Source organism: Oncorhynchus mykiss, chromosome 11, assembly GCF_057628025.1.
Source record: "Oncorhynchus mykiss isolate SJ-2025 chromosome 11, ASM5762802v1, whole genome shotgun sequence".
Lineage (NCBI taxonomy): Eukaryota > Metazoa > Chordata > Actinopteri > Salmoniformes > Salmonidae > Oncorhynchus > Oncorhynchus mykiss.
In genome coordinates, this window is record NC_143032.1 from 27,384,937 (window position 1) to 27,401,082 (window position 16,146).

General features: G+C 45.3%; 1 protein-coding gene across 4 annotated transcripts in view; it reads right to left on the bottom strand.

The window, feature by feature from the left end:
• The window catches only part of mpp7a (MAGUK p55 scaffold protein 7a), a 304,718-nt gene that overhangs the window by 157,113 nt on the left and 131,459 nt on the right, over positions 1–16,146 (bottom strand). For all 4 annotated transcript variants that reach the window (XM_036935252.2, XM_036935250.2, XM_090189801.1 and 1 more), the window contains one exon: positions 6,564–6,641. In XM_036935252.2, coding sequence (XP_036791147.2) covers positions 6,564–6,641 — 78 coding nt within the window. The remainder of the gene's footprint in view (positions 1–6,563; positions 6,642–16,146) is intronic.

The window sequence follows — 16,146 nt, forward strand, 5'->3', positions numbered from 1 at the left end:
CCACCAGCCATACTGCTTGCGCTGTGAGTGATTTCCTGCAAGACAGAAATGTCAGTGTTCTGCCATGGCCAGCGAAGAGCCACGATCTCAATCCTATTGAGCACGTCTGGGACCTGTTGGATCGGAGGGTGAGGGCTAGGGCCATTCCCCCCCAGAAATGTCCAGGAACTTACAGGTGCCTTGGTGGAAGAGTGGGGTAACATCTCACAGCAAGAACTGGCAAATCTGGTGCAGTCCATGAGGAGGAGATGTGCAGCAGGTGGCCACACCAGATACTGACTGTTACTTTTGATTTTGACCCTCCCTTTGTTCAGGGACACATTATTCCATTTCTGTTAGTCACATGTCTGTGGAACTTGTTACGTTTATGTCTCAGTTGTGGAATCTTGTTATGTTCATACAAATATTTACACATGTTAAGTTTGCTGAAAATAAAACAGTTGACGTTTCTTTTTTTGCTGAGTTAAGAACTCAGAGGGTTTCTTTAATGGAAGCTTCTCTAATGTCAAACATGTAAAGTGTGGTGTACCGCTGGGCAGCTCTCTAGGCTCTCCACTTCTATTTTTACCAATGACCTGCCACTGGCATTAAACAAAGTAAGTCCATGTATGCTGATGATTCAACCATATATGCATCAGCAACCACAGCTAATGAAGTCACTGAAACCCTTAACAAAGAGTTGCAGTCTGTTTTGGAATGGGTGGCCAGTAATCAACTGGTCCTGAACATCTCTAAAACTAAGAGCATTGTATTTGGTCCAAATCATTCCTTAATACCCCTCTTAGAGCTCTCTTGAATTTTTTCAACATTTTGTTAAAAATCGCGCAACATTTCAACGTCCTGCTACTCATGCCAGGAATATAGTATATGCATATGATTAGTATGTGTGGATAGAAAACACTCTGAAGTTTCTAAAACTGGTTAAATCATGTCTGTGACTATAACAGAACGTGAACGGCAGGCAAAATCCCAAGAAAAACCTGGTCACAAAAAAAAGAAAAAGGTATTCATCCGCCAGTCTCTGAATTGTCTATGGCAAGAGAAAATAGATAGCGGCCAGTTTACAGTTCCTACAGCTTCCACACGATGTTGACGCCAGTACTGGCAATTGAATTGGAATTCATCCTGGGTGAAATGAGAAATAGGCACTTCCTGTCATCGAGTACACAGGAGGAGGCTTATGGGAGAGAGACAATGGACCATGATTTCAAGAGTAGCTGCTATTGAATACAGATCGCCCCGTGATCAATTTGATCAATTATTAACGTTTACAAATACCTAAAGTTGGGTTACAAAAGTAGTTTGAAGTGTTTTGTCAAAGTTTATAGGCAACCTTTTTTAATTAAAAAAAATGACGTCGCGTTTTGGAAAGCATGTTTTCCTGGATCAGACAGGCTATATAAATGGACATTTTGGGTATACATGGACGGATTTAATCCAAAAAAAGACCCAATTGTGATGTTTATGTGACATATAGGAGTGCCAACAAAGAAGCTTGTCAAAGGTAATGAATGTTTTATATTTTATTTCTGCGTTTTGTGTAGTGCCGGCTACGCTAATTATTTTGTTTATGTCCCCTTCAGGTATTTCGGGGGGTTGCATGCTATCAGATAATAGCTTCTCATGCTTTCGCCGAAAAGCAAAAAATCTGACATGTTGGCTAGATTCACAACGAGTGTAGCTTTAATTCAGTACCCTGCATGTGTGTTTTAATGAAAGTTTGAGTTTTAGCGAGTACTATTAGCATTTGGCGCTACGCATTTCCATTTCCTGTTGGCTAGGTGAGACGCTGGCGTCTCGGTGGCTGTAAGAGGTTAAGTTGTAGACCTCAGCTGAATCTGGTAATGAATGGTGTGGCTGTTGAGAAGAAATGAGAAGAAAAGGCCTGAAGGAAGGAGGAGAGATTACGAGACAGTAATTTGGTTTACCGTTTTATCTGTGGATTAATTGTCGGAGTAGAGGACCTTGTGCATTTCAGGTAAAATAACAACCTAATGTTTTTTATCTCAGGACAAATTAGCTAGCAACCGCAAGCTAGCTAGCTAAGTTGCCATGAATGTTTAATGCTTTTCGACCTGTCCCAAACTAATATAATTGGTTCAGAGTTGTTGAGGTTTCAACCTGCGTGCGTGTCCTGATCGGGTCTGGTGTGGGGTACAAAATCAGCAGGCGCGCAAGCAGTTTGGTCAGACGAAAAGGCCAGACGAAAAGAGGCCTTAGTCATGCTCTAGAGGTAGTAATCCCTGTCTGTGTGCTGAGGGCCGCCAGGCAGCATGAAGAGAGACAGCCCATCAATCTGATGTCTCCCTAATACCCTCTGCTTCAGCACCAGAGCCAAAGCTAGGGGCCCAGACCCAAACCTGGTGGGCTGCTGCCTGGACCAGACCCGTGGTTGTCTGGTTGTCTAGAGGGGGTGGCCGGGCTCATCTCCGTGGGCTGGACAGGAGCTGATTTATGGGTGCCCTGGCAGAGAGAGCCGTGGTTCCCTGGGGGTGAGGAAGGCTGGAGAGAAGCGGCGAAGGAGCGGCTGAGTGCACAGACAAAGGGTCGCTTGTGAGTGAACGGGGATGAGGAGGAGAACCGCCTGAACTGCGTCTGTTCAACGAGGCCCGGTGAAAAATCACAAGAGCTCTGAGAATCCTCCCACTGGCAGGGACAAGAGGAGGAGTGTGTGGGAGGAGGAGGGGAGAAGAAAAAAAAACACACACTAGGGTTAGGGTCAATCCATTTAAATTCTAGTCAATTCAGGAAGTACACTGAAATTAAAATTCAAATTCTCGTTGATGCTGTTCAATGGGGAAAATGGGGAAGTGGAATTTGGTATACTTTCTGAATTGACTGGAATAGAAAAGGAATTGACCCCTAACCCTGACATACTCTGCTCTCTGTTGCTCTGAGCGAGCGACCACCAGTAGACCACAGTAAAGGGGCTCTAAAGCCAGGGGGGAACAGTTCAAGGAACATCATCCTCCCACACATACACACACACCCAGACACACACCCAAACTAGCGTGTGATGATTACAGAGGAAAAGAGCGGAGTATGTTTGACTAATGACGTCCAGGGTGAGGTAGCAGTCAGGTAGGGGTGAGGTACAAGGCAGCAGGGGTGAAAGAAAGGGCCGTGGAGGGAGAGAGAGAGAGAGGGGTCACTACTGCACTGCTGTTGCCCTCTGAAGAGACAGACGGGAGCTTAAGTGTGTGTGTGAGAGCGAGAGAAGAATAAAGATGAGGTTGTGAGCATCTTGCTCTGTACAGACATCACCCCTTGCCAAAGTGAACTGCTACGAGAGAGAGAGAACAGGTCCTTTTATTGTCTCATTAAAGGCTTTAGCTCATAACTCACTAGGGAGGAAAGATGACACAACATACTCTATACTACCTTCATGCTTCTACGCTACAATCACACTTTCCATTCTCTCTCTGTGTGTGTGTGTGTCTACTTTGTGGATTGTGGCTGAGTGTATTCCAGTCGTAACCCCATGGCCAGCCTCACACTGATGTCTGTTTAGACAGGCCTGATGTGGAGCACTGAGTTTACGGTTCCCGCGGCCATGAAACCCATTACGTTATTTCAAACACAAATACAAACCTGCGTCTGGCTATAACCGATGCATCTTGTTCAATTAAAACTTGTCTTTTTGTGATTGAATTTTACACCAGATGTTTCCACAACATAAGGTAAATACATGGTTCTGTCTCTTGGACATGCTAAAACGGGCCTGGTGTTGGATGACACCATGAGACTGAAGAAGACACTGAAGCGAACATCAACGTCTTCAGGTCTGTCTGTCCTAATGGCAATTACTTACCTGAAAGATCCAATGGAAATCAGTTCAACATTCACATACACGGACAATATTTGTCAGTTTGTGTTCACTTCTGCATTTGTAACGCTTCTTTAAGACAAAGATAATGAAGGTACAGGTAACTGCCAAAATAAAGGAAACGCCAACATAAAGGGCGTTGGGCCACCACGAGACAGAACAGCTTCAATGCACCTTGGCATAGATTCTACAAATGTCTGGAACTCTATTGGAGGGATGCGACATTTTTACACAAGAAATTCCATATTTTGTTGATGGTGGTAGAAAACACTCAATTGGGTTGAGATCTGGTGACTGAGACACAAAAACGACCCACATGACTTTAAGCATGATGGGATGGTTTGACTGCTTAAGTACCTCAGGAACCAGACTTATGTGGAAGCACCCGCTTTCAATATACTTTGTTTCCCTCATTTACTCAAGAGTTTCCTTTATTTTGGCAGTTACCTGTGAATCAATGCATTGTAACTGTGGATTGACAGTCAGTATGGAGAGAGAGAGAAGAGAGAAGTTCTCTCTGGGCCCACCTGGTGGACAGTCTGGAGAATGACAGACTAGAGAGGATGGGAGGACAACCAACAGAGGAGAGGGCCAGGGTAAAGGAGACAGACATATTCTGGGAGCTGTGGCCTTGTGTGTAATTAATTTGTGCTTGTGAGTTTATGGGCCTATTATGTGTGTGTGTGTGTGTGTGTGTCTGTGTGTGAGCGCATGCATGCATGTGGTTGCGTGTGTGTAATAGTATTTCATCAAGCCAGCCAGGTATTTTGAGGACTCGTGAGGTCTGTCCTATAGCAGCAGCAGTAGAGGTCTGGTGGGTCTGTGGATGGAGTCACCTGCTGAGACCGCTCTAGACAGTGCACGAGGGCAGACCGGGGTTGAAGTGTCATTTTATGTGAGGCAATAAATTCAACCTCCATATCTGAAACTCAACCCCAAAATGAATTTCACCAAGACTTCCTCTACTCAAGTAGTTTAATACCATACACTCTACTACACACAATGACTTCAATGGCTTTCATTCCGACGCTCGGCGAGACGACGCGGTTGAAAAGGGATACTTCTTAAAAACACACAGTTCTTAAAAACACAAGTACTCTGAATGGTTCTGGTTGGTGGCTCTGTCACTCCAGACCGCTCTGATAAATCATCTTTATCCTGATATGAGGTTTCTCACAGCATTTACGAGGAAGCGCACATTTCAAACGCGGTCATTTTAAAAATGAACGGGGGGCTGATAGGTGGGTCCCTTAACTAAATACAGAAAAGGACGCTTGCCATGACCCATGGAGGGAGGGAGGGAGAAGGAAAAATAAACAACGTTTTCTCTCTCTCTCCCACGCACACACAATAGACAAACAGCAGTATTGTGCACTAACTCCCTGGTGCTGTGTTGTGGATCCGGTGATCTGGGCTGTCATCCTGCCATCCATACATCCATCGGTCTTCTAGAATTTCTCTGGGCCAGACCAGACCAGGCCAGACCAGTCTCTCCCGTCCCAGGGCTGTGTGCGCTCATTGTCACGGCAGGCCGCTTAACAACGACAGCAATGGAGTTTGCAAGACAGCAACAACAGTCCTGAGGCCCAGCCAGGCCATAAAACAACCCACTAGACGCACTCCACCTCTCTCTTTCTCTCAGATCCCTTAGACTCTCTCTGCCCCCCCCCCCCCCCCTCCCTCCTCTCTCCTCAGGCCTCCTCGGTGCTCTTTAGAAGGAGATGAGGAAAACTCCACAGCACTTTGATTACAATAAAGAGAACAGGGGATTTAAAACACAACCACACATCATTAAACCACCGCTTACATTACTAAACCAGACTGGATCAGTGGTTTATACAGGTGTGTGTGTATGTACGGATGCTCTTGTGCAACCATGCACGTGTGTGTGTGTGTGTCTGTGTGTGTAACGCTGCTAGTTCCATTACTGACCAATAGGAAGAAGCACCACCAACACAATGTCAGATATATGTTTAGTTAATAATGACAGAGAAGGGTTTTCAGGGCTCTGATGATGAGAGGAGCAGAGAGTCTAAAGGTTGTACAGATGATGGAAGGAAATAACCCATCGCTATATGCCATGTTGGTACTCTGTCATGCACGTACAGACACACACAGAGTGCTGGCATTTTGGGGAGAGGACGACAGGTTAATAAATCGACGGGGCCGTGTGCCACAGGTGATAGTGTGACACTCTCTCGCTTCTCTCCTATATTTATGCTCCCCGAGTCATTTCTCCTCTTTCATCTGTCGCTTCGTCTCTTCCTGTCCTCCGCCCTGACGTTCTCATCCATCTTTTAACCTTCCTCTGAATTGTTGCCCTTTTTCACTCTCCCTCCTTCCTTATGCCCTTCGAAAATGATAACTTGTTCCCTGGGGCCATGAGAGCTGGATTTTCTATTCCGTAGCAGCTAGACGTATGGGAAGAAGCGGGGGAGAAAGGAGGGAGGGGGGGAGAGGTCAGGGAGAAGAGTAGGAGAAAGGAGAGAGATGAGAGGGAGAGATGGGATCTAAGGGTGCAGTGTTATTGGAAAAGGCGTGTCATATCATTCTGAGAGTGAGAGGAGCCAGGTAGCTACATGGAGAGAGGTGAAAGGTCGCAGGAGGAGAAATAACAACAGTGAAACCTCATCTGACTCCCAGCGGGAAACTCCGCGGGGGTAGGGTGTGTGTGTGTGTGCGTGTGTATAGGTGTCCTGTGTGTGTGTGCAAACCGGGGCGAGGGGGAGCTACTTACGTCAGCGGCCAGGGAGCCAGCACTGTCCAGGATGGGGGCAGGACTATGCTCCTCATAGTGCTGCAGTCTCTCATGGATCTGAAGGAGAGACCGAAAGAAAGGAGATATTAAGAGAAAGGAGAGATTAAGAGAAAGGAGAGATTAAGAGGAAAGAGAGATTAAGAGGAAAGAGAGATTAAGAGGAAGGAGAGATTAAGAGAAAGGAGAGATTAAGAGGAAGGAGAGATTAAGAGAAAGGAGAGATTAAGAGAAAGGAGAGATTAAGAGAAAGGAGAGATTAAGAGAAAGGAGAGATTAAGAGAAAGGAGAGATTAAGAGAAAGGAGAGATTAAGAGAAAGGAGAGATTAAGAGAAAGGAGAGATTAAGAGAAAGGAGAGATTAAGAGGAAGGAGAGATTAAGAGAAAGGAGAGATTAAGAGGAAGGAGAGATTAAGAGGAAGGAGAGATTAAGAGGAAGGAGAGATTAAGAGAAAGGAGAGATTAAGAGAAAGGAGAGATTAAGAGGAAGGAGAGATTAAGAGGAAGGAGAGATTAAGAGGAAGGAGAGATTAAGAGAAAGGAGAGATTAAGAGAAAGGAGAGATTAAGAGAAAGGAGAGATTAAGAGAAAGGAGAGATTAAGAGAAAGGAGAGATTAAGAGGAAGGAGAGATTAAGAGGAAGGAGAGATTAAGAGAAAGGAGAGACGAAGAGAAATAAAGGAGAGACTGTTGTGAGTTGTGGTCAGAGAGGGGGAGGCTGGGCTAGGGAAACACACACTAGTGTCTCTTAACACACACACACACACACACAAAAGAAAGTCATTCTCAGAGGGCTACCGGAGCACAACAGACTGCTTTAGTGCTTTTCAGTTCATTCTCCAACTGTTCCATCAATTCTGCTCTCCTCCACCTACTGGATAAACTCTGGTGGTTACCGATTTCTAAACATTTCAACAGCTTCACTAAATACTATCAATATAGGACCGCAGAACACAACTTTAGTCCCAGGACAGGAAAATAAACTGGAAAAATAACATGTTTCAACACTTTACAGAGACACACACACAGAGAGACAGGCTAAAGATGAAACACAGAGACGGAGAGACAGAGAGACAGAGAGAGAGAGAGAGAGAGAGAGAGCGAGAGAGAGAGAGAGAGAGAGAGAGAGAGAAAGAGAGAGAGAGAGAGAGATCGACACCGTTGCCCTAGAGCACACAAAAAAAACTCTACTTAACATGGCCTAAGCATCAGCGCCACAGGTAATTTCCACAAAGAAATACTTGAATCAGTTATAGAACCCATTGTCCTTTATGGTTGTGAGGTCTGGGGTCCGCTCACCAACCAAGAATTCACAAAATGGGACAAACACCAAATTGCGACTTCGCATGCAGAATTCTGAAAAAAGAATGCATGCAGAACACCAAATAATGCATGCAGAGCAGAATTAGGCTGATACCCGCTAATTATCAAAATCCAGAAAAGAGCCGTTAAATTCTACAACCACCTAAAAGGAAGCGATTCACAAACCTTCCATAACAAAGCCATCAGTGTGCCATCACAGCAGCAAGATTTGTAACCTGTTGCCACAAGAAAAGGTCAACCAGTGAAGAACAAACACCATTGTAAATACAACCCATATTTATGTTTATTTCTTTCCTTTTTGTACTTTAACTATTTGCACATCATTACAACTCTGTTTATATACATAATATGACATTTGTAATGTCTTTTTTGTTTTGGAACTTCTGTATGTGTAATGTTTACTGTTCATTTTTTATTGTTTATTTCAGTTTTGTATATTATCTACCTCACTTGCTTTGGCAATGTTAACATGTTTCCCATGCCAATAACGCCCCTTGAATTTAATTCAATTATGAGACGGAGAGAGAACAGAGTGAGTGAGAGAGTGAGTGAGAGATAGAGTGAGAGATAGAGTGAGAGATAGAGTGAGAGATAGAGTGAGAGATAGAGTGAGAGATAGAGTGAGAGATAGAGTGAGAGATAGAGTGAGAGATAGAGTGAGAGATAGAGTGAGAGATAGAGTGAGAGATAGAGTGAGAGATAGAGTGAGAGATAGAGTGAGAGATAGAGTGAGAGATAGAGTGAGAGATAGAGTGAGAGATAGAGTGAGAGATAGAGTGAGAGATAGAGTGAGAGATAGAGTGAGAGATAGAGTGAGAGATAGAGTGAGAGATAGAGTGAGAGATAGAGTGAGAGATAGAGTGAGAGATAGAGTGAGAGATAGAGTGAGAGATAGAGTGAGAGATAGAGTGAGAGATAGAGTGAGAGATAGAGTGAGAGATAGAGTTAGAGATAGAGTTAGAGATAGAGTTAGAGATAGAGTTAGAGATAGAGTTAGAGACAGAGTTAGAGATAGAGTTAGAGATAGAGTTAGAGATAGAGTTAGAGATAGAGATAGAGATAGAGTTAGAGATAGAGTTAGAGATAGAGTTAGAGATAGAGATAGAGATAGAGTTAGAGTTAGAGATAGAGTTAGAGATAGAGTTAGAGATAGAGTTAGAGATAGAGTTAGAGATAGAGTTAGAGATAGAGTTAGAGATAGAGTTAGAGATAGAGTTAGAGATAGAGTTAGAGATAGAGTTAGAGATAGAGTTAGAGATAGAGTTAGAGATAGAGTTAGAGATAGAGTTAGAGTTAGAGTTAGAGTTAGAGTTAGAGATAGAGTTAGAGTTAGAGATAGAGTTAGAGATAGAGTTAGAGATAGAGTTAGAGATAGAGTTAGAGTTAGAGATAGAGTTAGAGATAGAGTTAGAGATAGAGTTAGAGATAGAGTTAGAGATAGAGTTAGAGATAGAGAGAGATAGAGAGATAGAGAGATAGAGAGAGAGAGAGAGAGAGAGAGAGAGAGAGAGAGAGAGAGAGAGAGAGATAGAGATAGATAGAGAGATAGAGAGATAGAGAGATAGAGAGAGATAGAGAGAGATAGAGAGAGATAGAGAGAGATATAGAGAGAGATAGAGAGAGATAGAGAGAGATAGAGAGAGATAGAGAGAGATAGAGAGAGATAGGGAGAGATAGAGAGAGATAGGGAGAGAGGCAGAGAGGGAGAGAGGGAGAGAAGCTGATAATATCATTATGATTAGATGTGTCAGTGACATCCAACCCAGCTGACACTCCTGGCTGGGTGTGTTCATAAATTCACTCTGACTATCAACTCCGATTTCAGAGCACTCTTGTCTGAAAGTACCAGAGCCCAGAATAACTGATGAATTTACGAACGCTCAACACCCGTTGAATATGGCCGGTCTTGGTAAACGTTGTCAAAGAAGCATACTTAAATTGTTGCACAGGTAGAGTCACCAAAGCTCTGGTTAACATGAACAGCCTAACCAGCTCTGCTAGGAAGAGTAAAATGGTCAGAGTGAGGTGTTCTCATTTGTGTCTAGAAGTAGCTAGCAAGCTAGCCAATGTTAGCTTGGGTGGTTGACTGCCGTTGTGAGGTCAGAACACTCAACCCTACTCCTCGGCCAGAGCGTCTAGTGTGCACTCTGAACGCTCCGAGAGGGAAACGCTCGGAATTTACGAATGCCCAGAGTGCACTCTGAGCGCACTCTGGCACTCCAGATTGAATTTACGAACGCACCCTGTCATGTGTGATGTATGAACTGCTGCCAAATAATGCCACAACAAAACAGGATGTTGTCAGGGCCTATCAGCACATCGTAGAGGGACAACCACCCACCTACTGCCTCTCGCTCCATCCCTCTATCCCAGGACCGGGGTGTGGAGCTGGGCCAAGGGTTGAGTGACAGCTGGGCCCAAGCCCTGGATCATTCCTAGATGTCCCAGCAGCCAGCCTACATTCCAGCACCACGAGGCTGGAGGAGAGAGCACTTTGGCTGGGGTGACAATGACAGAAGAGTCCTGGCCCTGGAGCTTGGAACGGCTAGGTGCCTGGAGGGCCTACGCAGAACGGCACTCACTCAATCTTTCTTTCTCACTCCCTCTCGCTCTCTGTCCCCCTCTCTCCAATACTCTCCCTCTCTCTGCAAACATGGAGCAGAGACAAACCGCAACCAGCGAATCACTCACTAGGAGGAGGAGAGAAGAGTTTGGGGGAAGGGTTTGTTTTCTGACAGGTTGTTAACAACTACAGTTGCTGTGTAATTAAAACTTCTCTGGCTTTTTGAGAACTGTTACCCGGACAACGTCACAGCCTGTGTGTGAATAAAAACAGGAATGCGCCTGCATGGGAGGAATGTGTAAATTACGCCACACGCAGGACGGAATTAGTCTCCTCTAACGTCACTTTCAACGGCTAATAATTGCGGTCACAGAAAGGGGTAGAGAATGGAAATGGATTTAAAATGGTATATTTGAACAAAACAACATGTCAGTCTTGAGATAATAAAACGTATGCAGAGCATTGCAGAGGGAACGTGCTGGTTTTTATAGAAGGGAAATAGGTTCCAACATAGCTACAAGATAAAATGATCTAATCTATGATTAGGAGAAGGGCATACATTTTGGAAGTCCCATAGAGACCGGAGGTTTTTAACCGGTGTGCCTTGAGGAACTCAGGTGGGCCGCAAAACTTTACATCTGTATCATTTGAGCAGTGTACATCAACAGCATAGTCATTGTATTTTTTGACTTTGCCTGAACCATTAGTACAAGCAAGTCTGATTAGGTTTACCTGAACCTCAGCATCTGCTGTAGAAACAAAACGGAACATGGCTTTGTGTCAGTGGTTGCACCCAGTGGTTGCACCTTTACAATGCAGAAAACTGCTAGTCTCCTGCAATAAAAAAAAAGTATACAGTGCCTTGCGAAAGTATTCGGCCCCCTTGAACTTTGCGACCTTTTGCCACATTTCAGGCTTCAAACATAAAGATATAAAACTGTATTTTTTTGTGAAGAATCATCAACAAGTGGGACACAATCATGAAGTGGAACGACATTTATTGGATATTTCAAACTTTTTTAACAAATCAAAAACTGAAAAATTGGGCGTGCAAAATTATTCAGCCCCTTTACTTTCAGTGCAGCAAACTCTCTCCAGAAGTTCAGTGAGGATCTCTGAATGATCCAATGTTGACCTAAATGACTAATGATGATAAATACAATCCACCTATGTGTAATCAAGTCTCCGTATAAATGCACCTGCACTGTGATAGTCTCAGAGGTCCGTTAAAAGCGCAGAGAGCATCATGAAGAACAAGGAACACACCAGGCAGGTCCGAGATACTGTTGTGAAGACGTTTAAAGCCGGATTTGGATACAAAAAGATTTCCCAAGCTTTAAACATTCCAAGGAGCACTGTGCAAGCGATAATATTGAAATGGAAGGAGTATCAGACCACTGCAAATCTACCAAGACCTGGCCGTCCCTCTAAACTTTCAGCTCATACAAGGAGAAGACTGATCAGAGATGCAGCCAAGAGGCCCATGATCACTCTGGATGAACTGCAGAGATCTACAGCTGAGGTGGGAGACTCTGTCCATAGGACAACAATCAGTCGTATATTGCACACATCTGGCCTTTATGGAAGAGTGGCAAGAAGAAAGCCATTTCTTAAAGATATCCATAAAAAGTGTTGTTTAAAGTTTGCCACAAGCCACCTGGGAGACACACCAAACATGTGGAAGAAGGTGCTCTGGTCAGATGAAACCAAAATTGAACTTTTTGGCAACAATGCAAAACGTTATGTTTGGTGTAAAAGCAACACAGCTGAACACACCATCCCCACTGTCAAACATGGTGGTGGCAGCATCATGGTTTGGGCCTGCTTTTCTTCAGCAGGGACAGGGAAGATGGTTAAAATTGATGGGAAGATGGATGGAGCCAAATACAGGACCATTCTGGAAGAAAACCGGATGGAGTCTGCAAAAGACCTGAGACTGGGACGGAGATTTGTCTTCCAACAAGACAATGATCCAAAACGTAAAGCAAAATCTACAATGGAATGGTTCAAAAATAAACATATCCAGGTGTTAGAATGGCCAAGTCAAAGTCCAGACCTGAATCCAATCGAGAATCTGTGGAAAGAACTGAAAACTGCTGTTCACAAATGCTCTCCATCCAACCTCACTGAGCTCGAGCTGTTTTGCAAGGAGGAATGGGAAAAAATGTCAGTCTCTCGATGTGCAAAACTGATAGAGACATACCCCAAGCGACTTACAGCTGTAATCGCAGCAAAAGGTGGCGCTACAAAGTATTAACTTAAGGGGGCTGAATAATTTTGCACGCCCAATTTTTCAGTTTTTGATTTGTTAAAAAAGTTTGAAATATCCAATAAATGTCGTTCCACTTCATGATTGTGTCCCACTTGTTGTTGATTCTTCACAAAAAAAATACAGTTTTATATCTTTATGTTTGAAACCTGAAATGTGGCAAAAGGTCGCAAAGTTCAAGGGGGCCGAATACTTTCGCAAGGCACTGTATATATATTTTACCGGAGTAACTTTTTCCCCACAGTGGTGTGGATTGCGGGACGCTCTTATAAAGGCGTACACAAAACATGAAAATAGTTCAAATAAATCCAATTTGATCTATAGAAAACCTGTGTCACCGAAAATATCGGTCAGTATCACTAAATCAATTAATAGGGACATTTTAGGTGTGCAGCAGAATTTATTTTATCCCATCAAAATTTGCCATGGTTCAAAAAAGTTAGGGAACCACTGATAGTGACCATAGATTAGATAATTTTCTATGGCTTATATATTTAATATTGTCTTCATATTGTGGTAATATACCAGTATCGGATTTAGCCAGAAGGTCTCTGGAGCTAAATCATCCAGTGTCTCAGTCACAGACAGACAGAATGAGAGTTAGACAAGAGCAGTATTGTTACCGGGTCAGGTTTAAGGCTGTAGGCTACAGTACCATCACAGAGGAGTAACAGTACAGGAGATCTGGTCCCCACCAAGGGTTCCAATCCCCAAGATAAATCCACATTACTCGGCCATAAAACACTGCATTAGGCGTGTCCCCTGGTAATCTGGGGAGGGGAGCGCTAAACTGGGGAGCCTCACGGCTGCTCCTCCTCTGCTCTTACTGAGTTTTGAGACTAGGGCTAGAGCTTTGAGACTAGGGCTGGAGCTTTGAGACCAGGGCTGGGGCTGGAGCTTTGAGACCAGGGCTGGGGCTAGAGCTTTGAGACCAGGGCTGGGGATGGAGCTTTGAGACCAGGGCTGGGGATGGAGCTTTGAGACCAGGGCTGGGGATGGAGCTTTGAGACCAGGGCTGGGGATGGAGCTTTGAGACCAGGGCTGGGGATGGAGCTTTGAGACCAGGGCTGGGGATGGAGCTTTGAGACCAGGGCTGGGGCTGGAGCTTTGAGACCAGGGCTGGAGCTTTGAGACCAGGGCTGGAGCTTTGAGACCAGGGCTGGAGCTTTGAGACCAGGGCTGGAGCTTTGAGACCAGGGCTGGGGATGGAGCTTTGAGACCAGGGCTGGGGATGGAGCTTTGAGACCAGGGCTGGGGATGGAGCTTTGAGACCAGGGCTGGAGCTGGAGCTTTGAGACCAGGGCTGGAGCTTTGAGACCAGGGCTGGGGATGGAGCTTTGAGACCAGGGCTGGAGCTTTGAGACCAGGGCTGGGGCTGGAGCTTTGAGACCAGGGCTGGGGGTGGAGCTTTGGACCCATCAAGGATACTTCTGATAACAGGTACGAAACACATTGCAGACAGAGGACTAGGCTAAATACTCTCTCAGTCTGGTGTTCTACGGTAGCCTACAGGGTTCATCTCCCGCCGACACTCACAGCACAGCCCATAAAAGGACACAGGAGAAGCTCTAGTTACTTCCTCTTCAGCACATCCATCCATCACTCTGAAACACAAGGTGAATCAGAGAGAGAAAGTACGTCACTGTCTTCGCCTCTCCAGCATTCCAGAATGAGAATCACATCTGCTGAGCTAGTTCCACCGACACCGAGTCACTCCGTCTGCTGCTTAGTTACTGTGGAATTTCTCTGCTCTAGAATGTGAGATCCGATGGCAATGCTTTTTTATTTACAACTACAGGGCCACGTCCAGATGGTCCCTCTGTCCGTGAGCAGAGCGGAGGACAGGAATGCATCCGTCTGCCTGCCGAACGGGACAGCTCGGAGCCAGCGCCGTCACGTATTGTAAAGTAATAACGAGCTGCTTTACATATCATAGCCTACATTCTTCAGGCCACCAGCAATACTCTGCTTGCGCTCCTGGCAGGCAGGCAGTGTGTGTGTCGGTGGAAAAAGGTCTGTAACACTGAGAGGTTGGGTAACAGCCAGGCAACGCCAGGCCAGAAACTTAGTTAAACCCAGAGCAGAAATAGAAGCTAGGGGTGCATACCACATGGCATCCTATCTATGCACTAAATAAGATACAGGGCACCATTTGGAAAGCAACCGACAGCCTGGAAGCTAGAGAATCCCACAGGCAGGAATTAAAGGCAGGGATTCTGACTGCAGTGAGTGGAGGACAGACCGAACGTCGCACCATCAGATGAGCTTAGGGACAAATGTTTACCTTCACAGGGAGAGGTGCTTCCAGAAAACAGGCTACAATGAACCGGTGTGTCCTGATCTCTCAGTGGAGTCCCCAGACCAGGTTGTGTCCCGTTCCATTAATACCCAACAGGCTTAACATACACACAGAAATACACTGAACATACCCATAGCCCATGGATAGCGGACGTGAATATGAGATGTTCATGTTTGAAATAGGATACCTTTTCCAGAGGGGATATAGCCCCGTGAGAACAGAACATCAGTCTTCCTCATCTTCAGTCATCAGTCTGGAACCCTCACCCCTGGCTGGTGGTCCTAATCTTGGTTACCAGGTTAAAGGTTATGTCTGTGAACCTGGGTTCAATGCCAGCCTGTGGTGTGGCAGCCCCGTACCAACACACAGAGGACAGGCAGACCACAAGAGAGCACATCCTTCAAAAACACCAGCACCACTTAGGGACAATTACAAACATCTGGCAGAACAGCATCAACAAGAGAGAGACTGAATGAAAGACGGAAGGAGATATGGTGGGAGGGAGCGAAAGAGACAAAAAAAGTGAGGGAAGGAAAAAGATTGTAGAAAGAGAGCGACAGACAGAAAGATAGAGGTAGTGAGAGATGGAAAGAGAGAGAGGGCTGGATTGTGTTTCGGCTTGAGGGGCCAGCGAGGAGGCCTGGAACTCCTGCTAAATGTCGTCTGGCCAGAGGCACTCGACGTGACCACTCCACAGATCTACTCATCTACCCCTTTAATCCCTCCACCCCATCGCTCCATTTTCCAGCAGGACCCAATGAAGTGTATCCAGTATCAAGAATCCACATCTCCAGTATCCACTGGTGGCTCAGATCACTACAGCTACTAACTTCAGAACACCTCATCAACCCCTCTCAGCATGGAGGGAGACACTGTGAGGAGGACTGTACCATGCAGGGGAAACAGACTAGGGGGCCAGACACACACATACAGACACAGACAGATGTGCATGCTTGAGACAGAAATGCTTGTCAGTCTGTGTTTACCCAAGAACCCTGGTTACCCCATTCAGTCTCCCAGCACCAGAGAGGGTGAGGCTGGCTGGCTGTGTTCTCCTCTTCTCTCACACCGGTCGGCTTACAGCAGAGCCCTGGAGATGGTCTGATCTGG